This window comes from Globicephala melas, chromosome 20 (genome assembly GCF_963455315.2).
Source record: "Globicephala melas chromosome 20, mGloMel1.2, whole genome shotgun sequence".
Classification (NCBI taxonomy): domain Eukaryota; kingdom Metazoa; phylum Chordata; class Mammalia; order Artiodactyla; family Delphinidae; genus Globicephala; species Globicephala melas.
The window spans coordinates 33531040-33548303 of NC_083333.1; the positions used below are offsets into that span (position 1 = coordinate 33531040).

Sequence of the window (17264 nt, forward strand, 5' to 3'; positions counted from 1 at the left end):
AAGCCTGCCTTCAGGAGAAAAGAGTTAACCAGAGCCTACCTGACCTAGAAGGGAAATTCCCAACCAGCCCACTCTAGCCACCCTGTCCCATCTAAGAGGGAAGAAAACCTGAGAAACTCTTATGTAGTTCATAGCCCAGAGGCACAGGCTCCCTGAGACCTGCCCATAGGACTGTACACCGCTGCCCTGCCCCACCCCCATCCTGCACCTTACCACGTCACTGAAGACCTGTGTACAGCAGCTCCTTTTATCCAGTACATCATATCCAGTTGTCAAGAAAAAATTACAAGTATTAACTAAAAGGAAAACAATTTGTAGAGACAGAGCAAGCATCGCAACCAGACGTGGCAGGGGTGTTCGTGTTATCAGACGGGATCTAAAACAACTAGGACTAATATGTTAAGGACTCTAATGGATAAAGTAGACAGCATGCAAGAACAAATAGGCGATGTAAGCATAGAGACGGAAATCCTTAAAGAACTATAAAGAACATTGTAACAGAAGTGTCTGTGATGGGCTTGCTAGTCGACCGGACACAACTGAGGAGAGAATCTCTGCACTTCAGGATGCATCAATAGAAACTTTCACAAGTAAAAAGCTAAGAGAAGAAAGACTGGGAAAAATAAAAATAAAAAGCAGAACATCCAAGGACTGTGGGGGCAGCTACATAAGGTATAACCTATGTGTTACAGGAGTACTAGAGAAAATGGAAGTACCAGAAAGAAAGGAGCAGAAGAAATGTTTGAAACAAGAATGAATGAGAATTTCCCCCCAGATCCAGGAAGCTCAGAGAATACCAATCAGGATAAATGCAAAAAACAACTACCTAGGCATAACATTTTCAAAAAACAAGGACAATACAAAACAATAACAGATGTGGTAGATATTAATCCAACTGTATCAGTAATCACTTTGAACATCAATGGTCTAAATATACCAATAAAACACATAGATTGTCAGAGTGGATCAAAAAGCAAGACTCAACTATACGTTGTCTACAAGAAACTTTAAATATAAAGACACTTAATATAGATTAAAAGTAAATTAATGGAAAAAAAGACATCATGCTAACACTAATCAAAAGAAAGTAGGAGGGGGCTTCCCTGGTGGTGCAGTGGTTGAGAGTCCGCCTGCCAATGCAGGAGACATGGGTTTGTGCCCCGGTCCGGGAAGATCCCACATGCCGCGGAGCGGCTGGGCCCGTGAGCCATGGCCGCTGAGCCTGCGCGCCCAGAGCCTGTGCTCCGCAACGGGAGAGGCCACAACAGTGAGAGGCCCGTGTACCGCAAAAAACAAAAACAAAAAAAACAAAAACAAAAGAAAGTAGGAGGGGCTTCCCTGGTGGCACAGTGGTTGAGAATCTGCCTGCCAATGCAGGGGACACGGGTTTGAGCCCTGGTCCAGTAAGATCCCACGTGCTGTGGAGCAACTAAGCCCGTGTGCCACAACTACTGAGCCTGCGCTCTAGAGCCCGCGAGCCACAACCACTGAGCCTGCGTGCCACAACTACTGAAGACTGCACACCTGGAGCCCGTGCTCCACGAGAAGCCACCACAATGAGAAGCCCGCACACCACAATGAAGACCCCAACACAGCCAAAAATAAAAACAAATAAATTGATAAGAAAAAAAAAGCAGGAGTAGTTTTTGTTGTTGTTTTGACGGTGCCGCGCGGCTTGAGGGGTCTTCGTTCCCTGACCAGGACTGAACCCACGCCTCAGCAGTGAAAACACAAGAGTCCTAACCACTGGGCCGCCAGGGAATTCCCAGGAGTAGTTACTTTATTTTCAGAGAGAGCAGACTTCAAACCAAGGAAAGTTATCACTGATAAAGATGGGCATTTCATCATGATAAAAGGAACAATTCTGCAAGACAACGTAACAAAATAAATGAAGCAAAAGCTGAAAGAACTAAAATAAATCCACATTACATTTTGATACTTCAACATTCCTCTCTAGGTAATTGATAAGTAGACAGAAAGTCAGCAAGGCTATATAAAAGCTCTGAGCAACACCAGTCAATGTAATTGTCATTGATAGAGCATTCTACTCAACAGAATAACGCATTCTTCTCAAATGCACATGGAACATTCACCAATATAGACCAAACCTTGGGTCATAAAAAACTTACAAGCTTTAAAGAATTAAAATCATACATAGTATGCTCTTTGACAATTAGGGAATTAAACTAGAAATCAATAATAAAGATATTTTTTGAATCCTCAAATGTTTTGAAATTAGACATCATATTTTGAAATAATCCATGATTCAAACAGGAAGTCTTAAAGGGAATTAGAAAATAATTGTAACAGAATGAACATGAAAATATTATCAAATTTGTGAAATGCAGCTAAAAGTGTTTATAGGGAATTTTATAGCACAAAGAAAACCTAAAATTCAGTCATCTGCAATTCTACCTTAAACTAGAAAAGAATGAATATAACCCATAGCAAATAATCAGCAAAAATTGAAAAAATAAATAAGGAGAAAAAAAGATCAATGAAATCAAAGCTGATTCTTTGAAAAAAAAAAATCAACAAATTAACTTCGACTGGAATGACGGAGGAAAGAGAGGATACAAATGACCACCATCAGGAATGAGAGATGGGCTCTCTGTGATAAGCTCCGTTGCTCTACCTACCACCTATTCACCCTATTATGGAGGCAGTATTCCCACCCTGTGTACATGGGGGTGGCTGGACGTGACACTATGACACTGGCCAGATGAGATGAACTGTAGTTTATCAGTCACACATACGCACACCCGAGGACACTGCAAGCCAAGTAGGATCACATGGGCGTCACTTGGGAACACAGTGAATAACCTAGGGCTACAGGAGGCAGGCTTTGTAGTATCAAGAGTTGGGGACTGAGAGACAAATACCGTATGCTAACACATATATATGGAATTTAAGAAAAAAAATTGTCATGAAGAGCCTAGGGGTAAGACAGGAATAAAGACCCAGACCTACTAGAGAATGGACTTGAGGATATGGGGAGGGGGAAGGGTAAGCTGTGACAAAGCGAGAGAGAGCATGGACATATATACACTACCAAACGTAAGGTAGATAGCTAGTGGGAAGCAGCCGCATAGCACAGGGAGATCAGCTCCGGTGCTTTGTGACCGCCTGGAGGGGTGGGCTAGGGAGGGTGGGAGGGAGGGAGAAGCAAGAGGGAAGAGACATGGGAACATATGTATATATATAACTGATTCATTTTGTTGTAAAGCAGAAACTAACACACCATTGTAAAGCAATTATACTCCAATAAAGATGTTTAAAAAAAAAAAAAAACAGTGTGGGACCCCGTTCCGGGAGGATGTGATTGTTTGAATAACCCCATGAGCTGGAAGGGAACTGAAAATGCTTACTCAGGGATAAGCAGGAACTGCACCTGTTCTGTTTGATAAGGAGAGTTGTTTGGCTGGGGGGGCTTTATCCATGGAAGTAGAGTGGGTAGCAGAACTTGTAGTTAGGCCATTCCAGGCCTTCCCAGCTGAACCAAATGTTAAGGCAGCACGTAATACTGAACCTTAATTGCAGGCTTCATTACCACATCCACATCTGTAAAAAGGATAATAAAGGAATCCTATGAAAAATTGTGCTCATAAATCTGACATCTTAGATGGAACAGACTAATTCCTCGAAATACACAAACTACCAAATTTACTAAAGAAATAGGTAGACAGAATAGACTTGTCAACAAATTGAATTTGTAACTCAAAACCTTCCAACATAGATAAGCTCCAGGAATTGTCCCCCCATCAAATCAGCTACTGAGCTTGTAAGAACTGTCTGAATTAACTATTTTGGAACTATGGAGTCTACGCAAACACTTGCAATATCCAGGGGAGTGCTCCATATAGAAAGGCTGGTAAATTGCAGTGAATTTTGGCATTTCACGTAGCAACTACCATCCCCCATCATCCAGCCTTGTGGCAGACAGCCATGGGGACAGCACCCCACGTTCCTGGTACAGCTTGCTGAAGTCAGGGTGGACAATAGGGACTTTCTCCTCCAAAATTCTGAGTTGTGTATTTTAATCTGCCTGGCGGTTTGCTGAGGGGCTGGTTCAGATCTGGCCATTATTTAACACCCACAACCTGAAGTAGCTTCCCTGGCAGCATGGGTCAGGTGATTTAAAAGGGCAGAATAGCTTCTTTTTTTTTAATCTTATTGGATCCAGGAACATAAGGAAATCTGTGACAAAACATTAGCTGAACACAAGCTAAAGTAACAGACTTCAGTGATCACGAATGACAAGAAATGTAGTCTTGGGACTTCCCTGGTGGTGCAGTGGTTAAAAATCCACCTGCCAATGCAGGGGACACGCGTTTGAGCCCTGGTCCGGGAAGATCCCACATGCCACGGAGCAGCTAAGGCCGTGGGCCACAACTACTGAGCCTGCACTCTAGAGTCCTCGCATCACAACTACTGAAGCCCGTGCACCTAGAGCCCGTGCTCCACAGCAAGAGAAGCCACCGCATGAGAAGCCCACGCACTGCAACGAAGAGTAGCCCCTGCTCGCCACAACTAGAGAAAGCCCGTGCAGCAACGATGACCCAATGCAGCCAAAAATAAATAAAAACTAATTTAAAAAAATCAATGTGATTCACCACATTAACAAAGAGACCATCAGACAAAACGACACAATCATTCCCAGTGGCATGAAGCTGCGAGCATGCGCCTCCTTAAACTTGGTGTTCTCAGCACCTCGTCTGCCTCACTCTTGTCTTGACTGTTCAGGTGGGTCCAGAGTGCTTAAAGAAAAAAACCTGCATTTTTCAGAGAAACATAACAGAATCCATAACAACACACATACCATTTGCAATGTCCAAGGTACAACCCCAAAGTACTAGACACACAGGTTAATGTGACTCATACACAGAATAAAAGAAAATCAATGGAGACTTGCTCTGAGAAAATCCAAATGTGAGAATTACAAAGATTTTAACTTATGTCCTACAAATATGCACAAGGACGTAAAGAAAGATTGTTCATGTGAATGAGCAAATGAAAAAGCTTAGTTAAGAATTAGAAACTAATTTTAGAACTGACCGATTCATCTAAAGTTTAAAGTACATGGTACAGTCTTGAAAGCAGAGTGGGCAGTAATAGGTCATTTTTAAATTATGCTAATTTTTTTTAGTTTTTAAAAATTTTTAAATTTTTTGGCTGCGTTGGGTCTTCGTTGCCACGCGTGGGCTTTCTCTAATTGTGGTAAGCGGGGGCTACTCTTTGTTGCAGTGCATGGGGTTCTCATTGCAGTGGCTTCTCTTGTGGAGCACGGGCTCTAGGTGCGTGGGCTTCAATAGTTGCAGCACGTGGGCTCAGTAATTGCAGTGCACAGGCTCTAGGGCGCACAGGTTTCAGTAACTGTGGCTCGTGGGCTCAGCAGTTGTGGCGCATGGGCTTAGTTGCTCCACAGTATGTGGGATCTTCCTGGACCAAGGATCGAACCCATGTCCTCTGCATCAGCAGGTGGATTCTTAACCACTGCACCACCAGGGAAGTCCCAATGCTGTCTTTAAAAACAGGAAAAAATACTGTAAAAACTATATGAACAGCCTCAATGATCAGAGTGGGACAATATAAGGTGTTATACATGTGTACTTGAATCCCAATAGGAAAGAGACAGTAGCAGAAGAATTATTCAAGGAAATGGCTGAAATTCACAAATTTGATGAAAGCCATAAATCTAGTTTCAAGAAGCTCAGCAAGCCCCATGCATGATAAACACAAAGAAAAGCAAATGTAGACATACCATAGTTTCCAAATTGTAATTTCATAAAATAATTTTTATCATATTGAAACAGGACACAGGAAGAACAAAAGGAAGACTCACAGCTTCTTTCCACACGAGTTGAATAGCTTTGTCATTAAAAAAAACAAATATGAATGACAGTGCACTTACGGTGTCCTCAGTGATGTTACCACGTTACTGTTGGGGAGAAAATATTTATTAAATCCTGATACATTCTGTCCCTCAGCACTTCAGAAACAATCATTTTTGAGTTTTTGGAATTCCAATAAAATTCTATTTTTAGCTATTATTCCATTTAAAGTTCATCTAGGAAAAAAATGCTTAAGGATGCTTACGATCAGCAGAGCCATGTAACCAGAACACAGTTCTTTGTGAAGTAGTACAGTAAGTCCGTGCGTAACAAATGAATCAGTTGATAAAATGGCATTGTAGTAGGGCAACTGCATCATTTTCATCCAAACCAGAAAAGAGCACTAAGGTGCATGAGATACCACAACCCAGGGCAGGAAGAGGCCCTGGGGTTGAGTCATTCCTGGCTTGGTTTGGCTTGAGCAATGCCTCACCCACCGGCGCAGGAAGATGAGGCCCTTTCCCCATTACGTGTTTGGAAATTACGCTCAGACTGAATTATGAAAATAAGACCTGTACGTCGAACCCAGTGAAAAATGTTTTGTTTTAATCACAAGCCAATACTAGAAACCATAAAGGAAAAAGGCTGATAGATCAGACTATGTAAAAATTCAAGATACATACACAGCAAAGTAAAACCCCTCAAACTGAAATAAACCCAAAGTGAAAAAAACGACAAGGGGTGATTATTTTAAAAGTTCTCATCAATAAAAAAGACAAAATACACCAACAGAAATATAGTCGAAGGCATGAGTAAGCAATTTACAAAATAATTACGGATGGCCAGCAAAGGTATTCCAAAATGTTCAACCTGGCTAGAAATCGATCTTTTTTCTCCATCAAAGATTAAAAAGCTCATGCTCAGAGCCTGGTCCCGGTGAGCAAGTGAGGTGTTGGCTGTTGAAGCTGACAGAATCATGGCAGGCAAGGTGGCAAACATACTAAATCTTATACGTGCAGATCCTCTGGCTTGGCAATTCCAGTTCTATTCAAAGAAATAGGTGGACAAGTGTGTAAACATGTATGCACAAGGATTTCCATTTCCAAAACGTTTATAGAAGCAAAAAATACAAATAGGCATCTTCGGGCAATTACAGTGTTTTGACATGTTCACGAGTTGTGAAAAGTTAAAGAATGGTCCCTATAATGCTGCTGAGAATTACAGACTTCACCCCAGAAGGCGTGGGCTTTCCGAGAGTAGTCTTCTCTGGAGATGGCAACTCAGGGCGATTTTGATTCCAACTTTACATTCTTCTCTATCTTCTTTTCTTACAATGAACATTTTGTAATTTGGTAAGTATTTTCTGATCCATTTTGAAGAGGAAAATTTCAGCACAAGTTCCAAAAGTACTGTAATTGCTCAAATGCCTCTTACAGAAAGAAAGGAAAGAGACCAGGGACAAAGTTGTGTGAACTCATCTAGAAGTTTGGTTTGGCTGCAGAAAAAGAAATGCAAACATGAGAAGCTTTGGTCTCACAAGCAGAGTAAGGAGGGGAGCGGGCCTCACCCTCCAGGCCGCAGTGAGCAGGGGCACTGCCACTGAGGACTAAAGGGACAGACAAGCCAGGGGCAGGGGGGAGGGGGTGGAGGCTGCAGGGCGCAGAGGAGCCCTCCCCGTCCACGGCCTGGACAGCAGGCAGAAGAGCCCAGTGAGCAGGGCCCTGTGAGGTGGTTCCTGGATGTTCATTCACATGGACACTTGGGGGAGAAACAAACTAGGCCTGTCCAGCCCAGCCACCAAGTGGGGCTTGTGGAAGCCCTGGACACAGGACTTTTACATCTGTGTCCCTCTGTACCCACGTTCAGGGGCCGGCAGGACTCAGCTGAGGGAGGAATTGGAGGCAGCACTGGCTTAGAGCAACTCCCTTTCTCTAAATAAGGCAACAAACAGTGGTTGTCAATTTGAAAAACCAAGTCTGCTGCTGTCCTAAACAGACCGAGGAAGGTTCACCCAACAGCCTGCTCGCCAGGTATGGCTCTTCCTGCCACGTCCCTGAGAGGGTAAAGCGAGGCCACGCGCACAGGCCTGGGGAGGGTGGACGGTGCCTGGCTGCCTCAGCCTTCCAGACCTCACCGTGCTCTCTGGAAGCCTCGTCCAGGGCATTTCCCAGGTGAGACGTGGTGCCTTTACCATCGCGAAGGGTAACCCCAAGAAGACAAACCAGAGCCCCTAGGTGGTCATCCATACCACCCAGGATGTCCTTGTTCTGTCATTTTATAAAGGAGGCAAGGTTGTGCCCGGCGTGGCAGAGCCAGGACATGCTCCCACACCGTGGACTCTTAATGTAGGTGCCGAGCATTACAGGTCGTCCTGGGTACAGCCTCTCCCTGGGCCAGTGAACTGGCTCTTCACCAGCCTGCAGCACCTCCACACACTGTGAGGAGGAACTTTTTTCCTAGTTTAATGTATATGTGGAAACACGAAAGGGATTATATTCGGGGAAAATATAAACTACTGACGATGTAAATGTGAAGGACCCCTCCTACTCCTGGGCCAAAGTTAGGGCTAGTGTTAGACGGACACTGACGGGTGGCCCGGCACCACGCTGGTGTCTCCCCCAAAGGGAGTGTCCCCCAAAGGGATTTCAGGCAGAGCTTCCCCACCAGAGACGACAGAAACCGCTAGTGAACATCACTCTCTTCCCCCCTGCTCCCCGAGCCAGGCCACCACCCACACGGGCAGCAGGGCGTCCACCTGGCCCCCACGCAGTCCTGGACAGTTTAGGCACTAAGTGCACTGGGCCGCTCCTATAGCCTGCAGTCCAACAAGGTTCTAAAACTGGGGCTTTGGTTTTGTAACATACAATTCTTTTCCCTTGATGGGTACAGAGTACAACAAAATTAGTCATTTTTATTTAAAAGAAACATTACAAGTAAGTGTGCAAAATTAAATTTCATGATTAAATACACATAAAAGTAACATGCATACTTCACATTGAAATCCACAGACAAAGTTAGCTGATTACATGACAGTAAAAGAACTGGCAAACTGAGAATTTGCTGCTGCAGATTTTAATGTTTGCAACCTGAAATCAAACATAAAATTAAGTTTTAAGGGAATTTAAGAAAATTAAATATATACCTCAAGTACTACTAATAATATAGAGCCCATAACCTATTTTAGTTACCAAACGTTAAAAAAAGTATGTGCCTCTCATTCCCAGAATGTTAGTGTGCAGCTAGTCTTAAAAATGGGGAGAAAAGATGGTGAGAAAGGGAAGTGGAATCGGCCGGCCGAGGCATCCTCTCCAGGCCCACAGAAACCAGGCACTGCTTTGTTGAGACGCCCGTTTCCCTTGGTATCCTCCAAATTAAGTGACGCTTTCTTCTATGACTAAGTTTTAAAGTCTATGCGTTACTCTGTTGCCTACGTGTAACAGGGAAACTCCCTTTGACCCAGAGTTTCACCAGGAGGCCACAGGCACTGCTCACAGGGTGGGCATGGTGCTGCCTCAATTCCAATGGCTCCAAAAAGACGAGGACGCACGACATGCAGCTCTTGAGGGAGACGCCAGACCTATGCCCTCTTTCTTCAGTTTAGATGGGAGAAGGGCTTCCTTTCTCCTTTCCTAAGGCTGCCGGTATGATTGTTCCACTTAAATCTGGTGAGAACCAACACTTACACGTGTGTTCACCTCCCCATTACAGACTCAGTAAAAATGATGAAATCTGTCGCCACAAACAAATTTCACTTTGTCCCTCCTTTTTTCCACGTACCCCCAGTTTGTCCGGAGCCCCAACTGCAGGTGGCCGATGCGGCAGAACCAATGAAGTGAGCGTCACGGCTGAATGAAAGGTAAAGCCAGCAGTTGGGCGTGAGTGTCCACGTGCCCTGAAGATTCTTCCTTTAACACTGGACTCGGGAGGTCTGGCTTTGGAAAACAGACGACAACGTATGGCTTCGCGACAAGGTCCCAGGCCATCCCCCCAGCCCATCACCACCACTCCCAGGAGCTCGAGGGGCCGCTGGGTACCCAGGGCCTGTGGCGCTCGCACTCCTGGTGGAGGGTCACAGCTTGTCGTCGGTCATCTCCAGGAACTGCGCATACACGTCCCGGACGCACTCCCCCTTGGGGTTGAACAGGAACTTGTAGTAGCTGCCGTCCGCACAGATCGCTGGGCAGAGGAGACCATGTCACTCAGGGTGGAAAGCAAGCAGCCCGCACTGAGCTCACTGCACAGGCTGAGTGCAGGCTGAGCAGCCCCGAGGGATCTGTGGGTAGTTGGGGCACTCGACCGAGAACCCCACTGTTCTGGGGGTTCTGCATCTACTCAGCTAGTGTGGCGATGGGGGAACCCTCTTTGGTCGCTGGTTCCAAGACCAAATGATCTGCCTCACTGACTGCCCGGGAGACCCCGGAGGGCAGGTGGCTGTGCGGACCCTGAGAGGGATGCACAGGACCCCCAGGAGAGAGGAAGGGCCACCAGTGGAGCTGGTGGGGCGCTGACCACACCTGGAGGCCACTCTCCTCTGGAAGGACCACTTACCAATGACAGCATTTGGCTCTGTTCCAAAGGCACAAATGCATGGAGAGCCTGAGGGAACCTGAAACTTGGAAAAACTCCACTTGGAACTGAAGTATTTTGGAAGGAAACTGGCTGATGCCAAACTGTGAGGACAGGAAGCAAAGAAAGTAAGTTACGGTCACATAACAAAGTTAGAGACACAGCTCTCTTTAATGTCGGCTTAGCCTTAATGATTTAAATTCTATTTTTGCTTTTAATTTTTATCTTTCACGTGAAAAAACTAAGTTGTTACAAATGGGTTTATTATAAATCCAGAAACCATCAGCACCAGAAGGGGCACAGGGCTCTACTGCCACCAAATTAATTTTCTGAACAGCTAACACAAGGATGATGGTTGGAGTTCAGGACCAAGTTCTACCTCATTGGAAGGTGCCTGGATCCTCATCAGATATTTTCTAAGGAGCTAGTGGAAGGGGAAGTCGGGATGCCACTGTCTTAGCATCAAGTAATCTGCACTGGTTTTCAGAGAATCAAATGAACGACCAAAGAAAAGCATCCCGGCTGTGACTCAGACTGAGTGGGGCAACACTCAGGCAATGTTCTGTCCTTCTAACTGGAAAACCTACCTTGATTGTTTATTCCTTTTTGGATCTTCAGCTGCAAAAATGTGCACCGTGCCGTGGTCACTGGACACACAGATAAGAGAAGCATCCTGATTGAAGTTAATGCTGCAGAGAAACCAGACGAAGCTCGGGTCTCATGTGGACGCAGGAGTGAGCCCTGACCTCAACCCCCCGTGGTCAGGACAGTCATTTTAAGAACCACCCCTCCTGACCAGCTGACGGGGCTCAGCACAGAACCAGATGGTCAAAGCGAGGGCACAGCCCCTCCTCAAGTGCCAGGGAGAGGGAAAGGCCTCCCTACAGACCACCCTGCCACCCCAGGGGCCCTGAGGCCACCCAAACATGCCACTTGAAGGAGAAAAACCCCCCTCCAACAACCCAGGCCCTGTAGAGGTGGGCGTCACGCAGGCTGGCTGGAAGGGCCCGAGAGCACACAGATGGGAGAGCGGGCTGCACCAGAGGCCCCAAGGACACTACATCCAGCATCCAGATACTAGCTGTGTTTTTATCACTCAGGCCCCAGTGCAGCTCCACACCTGCAAAGGCCACAGACACAAAGAACGAAGTCCCACCCAAGCAGGGGTGCAGCCCTGTCAGAGCTACAGACACTGTGGGACATGGTAACAACCACCACAGAAAGAGCAGGTCAACCTCACAGGAGGCTGAAATGACTACAGATGGGCTAACTAGGCCTCCAGTGTTTGCCTGAAGATGCTACTGAAAAATAAGTTGGAGGGGGCTTCCCTGGTGGCACAGTGGTTAAGAATCCACCTGCCAATGCAGGGAACAGGGGTTCGAGCCCTGGTCTGGGAAGATCCCACATGCTGCAGAGCAACTAAGCCAGTGCACCACAACTACTGAGCCTGTGCTCTAGAGCCCGTGAGCCACAACTACGGAGCCTGTGCCACAACTACTGAAGCCTGCGTGCCTAGAGCCTGTGCTCTGCGACAAGAGAAGCCACCGCAATGAGAAGCCCGTGCACCGCAACGAAGACCCAACACAGCCATAAATAAATAAATTTTTAAAAATAAATAAATAAATAAATTGGAGGGACAGTGAAGAGATGAAATAAAACAAGCAAATTCTAACAAATGCAGGACAATGGGTTCATGGTAATCATAATATTCTCTCTACTTTTGTGTATATTCCCATAATATGTAAACAGTTAAATTAGTAATAATAAAACAAGCTAATAAAACAGCCCCTACCAGCAGAGCAGCCCCCGCCCGCCTCGTGGGGGTAGTCCCGACTCTCCTCCGGATCACACAGGGCCCCTTCTCTAGGGTAAAATAATGTGCTTTCTTACCAATAAATATTAGCTGCTTGAGATCCTCTTCGTAGTTCCTGGATTAAATGCCCTGATGAAGTATCAAATATTCGTATAAGGGTCCCCTTTGAAAAACAGTGAAGTGTTTCATTATCAAAGATTCACAACTTTTTAGTTTTCTTCAAATGATTTATATTCACAAACCCATTAACCCATCCGACCCGTTCCCAAACTCACCCACATCATCTAAAACTCAACTTTCCCTCTGTTGTTACCGAGAACAGACTGGAGTCTCTTTAGTCCGACTGCAGCGGGCAGGGGCCGAGAGAGGGTCAGGGAGACCCAGGGCCCAGGCCCACAGGCATGGCCCTCTCGGAGCCCCGTGCACACGCTCCCCTGGCAGAGGCCCCGGGCTGTTTCACACCCTGAGAGCCATCAGTTCACTCACTGTCCAGAGAAACGGCATCTTAATTATAATGCCTACAGCCAGTTAGAAAAACACTAATTCTACTGCCAAACAGATGGGGCACAACCAAATAAAATGACTTTTGGACTCTCTATGTCAACTATGACTTGCTTCCTGAGAGAAGGTGGCTAAGAGCCTCTCAGGGGTCAGGATCTTCAGGGAATGGCTGGTTTCCCGGGAGCCTGCACCCTACGGCGGGAGACGCCACTCTGGGGGCACCTCTGTGGGGCAGGGACACCCACTTACTTTCTCAGACGCGGTCGCAATTCTTGTTCCCTGCAGGTTGAGAGCAATGCAGCTCAAGACGCCCTCATGGGCAGGAATGTCCACTGGCGGCTTCTCGGTGCTGGCCAGGTCCACAAGCTGCACGTGGCCCGTGTGCGTGCCCGGGAAGGCCAGGAGTGAGTTGTTACTATTGGGGCACAGGACACAGAGGCCTAAACAGAGACAAGGAAATGCGTCAAGGACTCAGGACCGTCTCAAAGCTTCTGCTTTTCCACAACCATACGTGCTCCCTGCCCTCCAGGTCCCATGAAAAAGTAAGAATAATTCACAGAATCTTTTCCCTGTGAAGGGCAGCAGAGGGCCAAGCAAAGCTCCCTCCCATGAGATGGCTTCACAATTGGAAACATTTGCTGAACTTATTACTGAATAAACTTTATCAAATGTCTGTCTTTTGGGGTGTCAGCCACGAGAATGCAAAATTGTAAAATCTAAAAATGAATCCTTAAAAAATAAATAAAATAAAATAAAATAAAAATGAATCCACTAACAGTAACATAAAAAAACCAAAACTTAAGAATAAATTTAACGACAGATGTAAAAGACACTATAACACATTGCAAAGGAAAACCAAAGACGTGGTGGGTGGAGAGCTGTCCTGTGACCACAGCTTGGAACCTACCTTCACCCACCTACAGAGTAAGTGCAATCACAGTTAAAATCTCTGCAGGCTTTTTTTAAGAAACAGACAACCTGTCACTAAGTTATAAGCAAAGTAAAAGATCCTAGAATAGCCCCCCAATTTCTTATAAAATAGGAACAACATTAGAGGACTTATACTACCTAATTTCAAGAATTATCTTGAAGTTCCAGGGACTTCCCTGGTGGTGCAGTAGTTAAGAATGCATCTGCCAATGCAGGGGACACGGGCTCGATCCCTGGTCCAGGAAGATCCCACATGCCGCGGAGCAACTAAGCCTGTGCACCACAACTACTGAGCCTGCACTCTAGAGCCTGTGAGCCACAACTACTGAGCCCACATGCCACAACTACTGAAGCACGCGCGCCTAGAGCCCGTGCTCCGTGACAGAAGAAGCCACCGCAGTGAGAAGCTCATGCACCGCAACGAAGAGTAGCCCCCACTTGACGCAACTAGAGAAAGCCCGTGCGCAGCAATGAAGACCCAACGCAGCCAAAACTAAATACATACATACATACATAAAAAAAGAATTATCTTGAAGTTCCAGAAATCAAGGTCATCTGATATTGGCATAAGGAGAGAAACACAGACCACTGGAGCAGAATAAAGAGTCCAGAAGAATCTTACACTTATTTGATTTAAAAAAAAAAAAAGTATCAAGGTAATTCAATGCAGAAAAAATAGTCTTTTAAACAAATGGTAAAAGGACTTCTCTAAGCAAAAAAGAAAAGGCCACAAGCAGAAACATGAAAACTGTTAAAAGAGAAAAGCTCATTGGTTAAAGTAAATATAGAGTAAAAGTAGTAATATCAACCACATACAAAGCTAGTGGGAAGGTTAAAAGACAAAGGTAGTGGGCTTCCCTGGTGGTGTGGTGGTTGGGAGTCCACCTGCCGATGCGGGGGACAAGGGTTCATGCCCCGGTCCAGGAAGAACCCACATGCCACGGAGTGGCTGGGCCCGTGAGCCATGGCCGATAAGCCTGCGCGTCTGGAGCCTGTGCTCCGCAACGGGAGAGGCCGCAACAGTGAGAGGCCCGCGTACCGCAAAAAAAAAAAAAAAAAGACAAAGGTAGTAAAATCATCTACATCCACAATAAGTAAAGGATACACAAAGCAAAAAGATATAAAACATAACGTCAAAAACAGATCGTGGGGAGAGGGGAGTAAAATGTAGGGTTGTTAAAATGCATTTGAAATTAAGAGACCAGGCCATTTAAAATAATCACATGTATATATACAGATTGCTATATATAAACCTCATAGTAACCACAAACCAAAAATCTATAATAGATACACACACACAAGAGAAAGGAATCTAAACATAACACTAAAGACAGTCATAAAATCACAAGGGAAGGGATTTTCCTGGTAGCACAGTGGTTAAGAATCCATCTGCCAATGCAGGGGACACAGGTTTGATCCCTGCTCCGGGAAGATCCCACATGCCGTGGAGCAAAACTAAGCCCATGCGCCACAACTACTGAGCTTGCATGCTACAACTACTGAAGCCTGCGTGCCTAGAGCCTGTGCTCTGCAATGAGAAGCCCACGCACCGCAATAAAGGGTAGCCCTGCTCGCCACAACTAGATAAAGCCCATGCACAGCAGTGAAGACCCAATGCAGCCAAAAAAAAAAAAAAAAAATCACAAGGGACGAGAACAAAAGAAAAAGGAACAAAAAAGACCTACAAAAACAACCCAAAACAATTCATGGCAATAAGTACGTACCTATCAATAATTACTTTAAATGTAAATAGACTAAATGCTCCAATCAAAACACAGAGAGTGGATATATACACAATGAAATACTACTCAGCCATAAAAAAGGAATGACATCTTGCCATCTGCAGCAACATGGATGACCTAGAGGGTATTTTGCTAAGTGAAATAAGTCAGACAGAGAAAGACAGATAATGTACGTTACCACTTATATATGGAATCTAAAAAATAATTACAATATGACCCAGCAATTGCACTCCAAGAGAAATGAAAAAATACATCCACAAAAAGACCTGCATGTAAACATGTACAGCAGCTTCTATTTATAACAGCCAAAAATCTGGTATGGATCAACAGCTGTGGTATATCTATATGATGGTATATTACTCAGTAATAAAAAGGAGCAAAATAATAGCACACTCACAAAAACATGGAGGAATCTAAAAAATATTAAGCTAAGAGAAAGACACCAAACACATCTGAAAAGGCAAAACCTGAAGGTCAGGCGGGGAAGGGCACAGCCTGGGGAAACTCCTGGGTGACGGGATTGTTCTGCCCTGACTGTGGTGGCAGCTACACAACTGTTTACAATGACTAAAGTTTAACAAATGATACACTTAAAATGAGTTTTATGTAAATTATACCTCAATAAAGCTAGAAGAAAAAACTCCAAAATTTTAAAAGCAAAGTTAACATGATAAAATGAGTAACAAAGTCAGCCACACATAATCCACCAGCCAGAAGAAAAAGGGAAGGAAATGTCTCAGAACTTAATAAAAACATGGATTCCAGGGCTCACCATAGAGCTCCTGAATGGCTGACAGTGAAAAATCCCAAGAGGGACTCCGATGATTCTGGTAAGAGGCAGGATCTTAGAACCACAGCGAGGAAGCGGGGCTGTGACCGCGGGAAGGTTCAGGGGAGAAGGTAGGGACCGAGGCGGGGAGCTTGCATCTCCCAGACCCTTCCCCAGAGCCCCAGATGCCTCAGGACCCACCACTAGGGTGACACCACTCCAAGACCACCTGGAGGAGAGGCACCCAGCATGGGTCTGCGTCCCGCCTGGATCAAACCCAGGAAGCCAGTTTCCACCATCCATCCTCCTCTGGATTCTTACCTTTCGGGTTATAGCAGGTTTCAAAGACGTGCAACTGATGAGGATTGTGTGTGAATGTAAACACCTTGATCATAGAGTCCAAAACAACCACAATTCTGGAAAGAAAAAAACACCATCAGAATTTCTCTCCCCCAAAGTGACACTCAAACATTTTGTGATTTTTGTTCTTATCATCTGGAAACAGAAACACCGCAAAGAGCAAATACAAGAGGGTCATTCCTGGGATTTCCCTGGTGGTGGCTAAGGCTCCACGCTCCCAATGCAGGGGGCCTGGGTTCAATCCCTGGTCAGGAAACTAGATCCCACATGATGCAACTAGGAGTTCGCATGCTGCAACTGAAGATCCCGCATGCGACCCAGCACAGCCAAATTAATTAATTAATTATTAAAAAAGAGGGTCATTCCTGAACCCAGGCACTGGGCAGCAAGGTCTGTGGAGCAGGTTGGCAGGGAGCCCCTGGGCACGAGGCTGGCACTAGGAATGAGCGCCTCTCACCCGGCTGGAGGAAAGTATAGCCCAAGGGTTGGGAGGGCATTGTCATCAAATATTCTGTCTAGAGTAAGAACCAAGTAGGACACAAAGGCAGAAATTCTATCTTAACACACTTTTAGACACGTCTTGACAATCCAGAAATGTAAGAAAGTGTAATATCCTTGATTTGGCTCCAGGATTTGCATTACTACGAGCCCCTAAATGCTGACATTCCTGGAAGAAACAAGTCTACCTATGAGTGCAGGGATGACAGACCCCTATTCACACTTGTCTGGTTCAGCATCTGTCCTCCCACAGC

The 17264-nt window shown here is 45.5% G+C and overlaps 1 protein-coding gene across 3 annotated transcripts in view; it reads right to left on the minus strand.

Moving 5' to 3' along the window:
- Positions 1-9632: 9632 nt before the first annotated feature.
- WDR45B (WD repeat domain 45B) overlaps positions 9633-17264 on the minus strand; it is a 33518-nt gene continuing 25886 nt past the window's right edge. For 2 of the 3 annotated variants that reach the window (XM_060291310.2, XM_060291311.2), the window contains 6 exons: positions 16474-16568; positions 12961-13151; positions 12288-12373; positions 10985-11086; positions 10380-10501; positions 9758-10007 (listed from right to left, as the gene is read on the minus strand). In XM_060291310.2, the coding sequence (XP_060147293.1) occupies positions 9901-10007; positions 10380-10501; positions 10985-11086; positions 12288-12373; positions 12961-13151; positions 16474-16568 (703 nt within the window). In that variant the 3' untranslated portion in view covers positions 9758-9900. Of the gene's footprint in view, positions 10008-10379; positions 10502-10984; positions 11087-12287; positions 12374-12960; positions 13152-16473; positions 16569-17264 lie in introns of all 3 variants that reach the window. The other variant, XM_070044573.1, reaches the window with a different exon arrangement.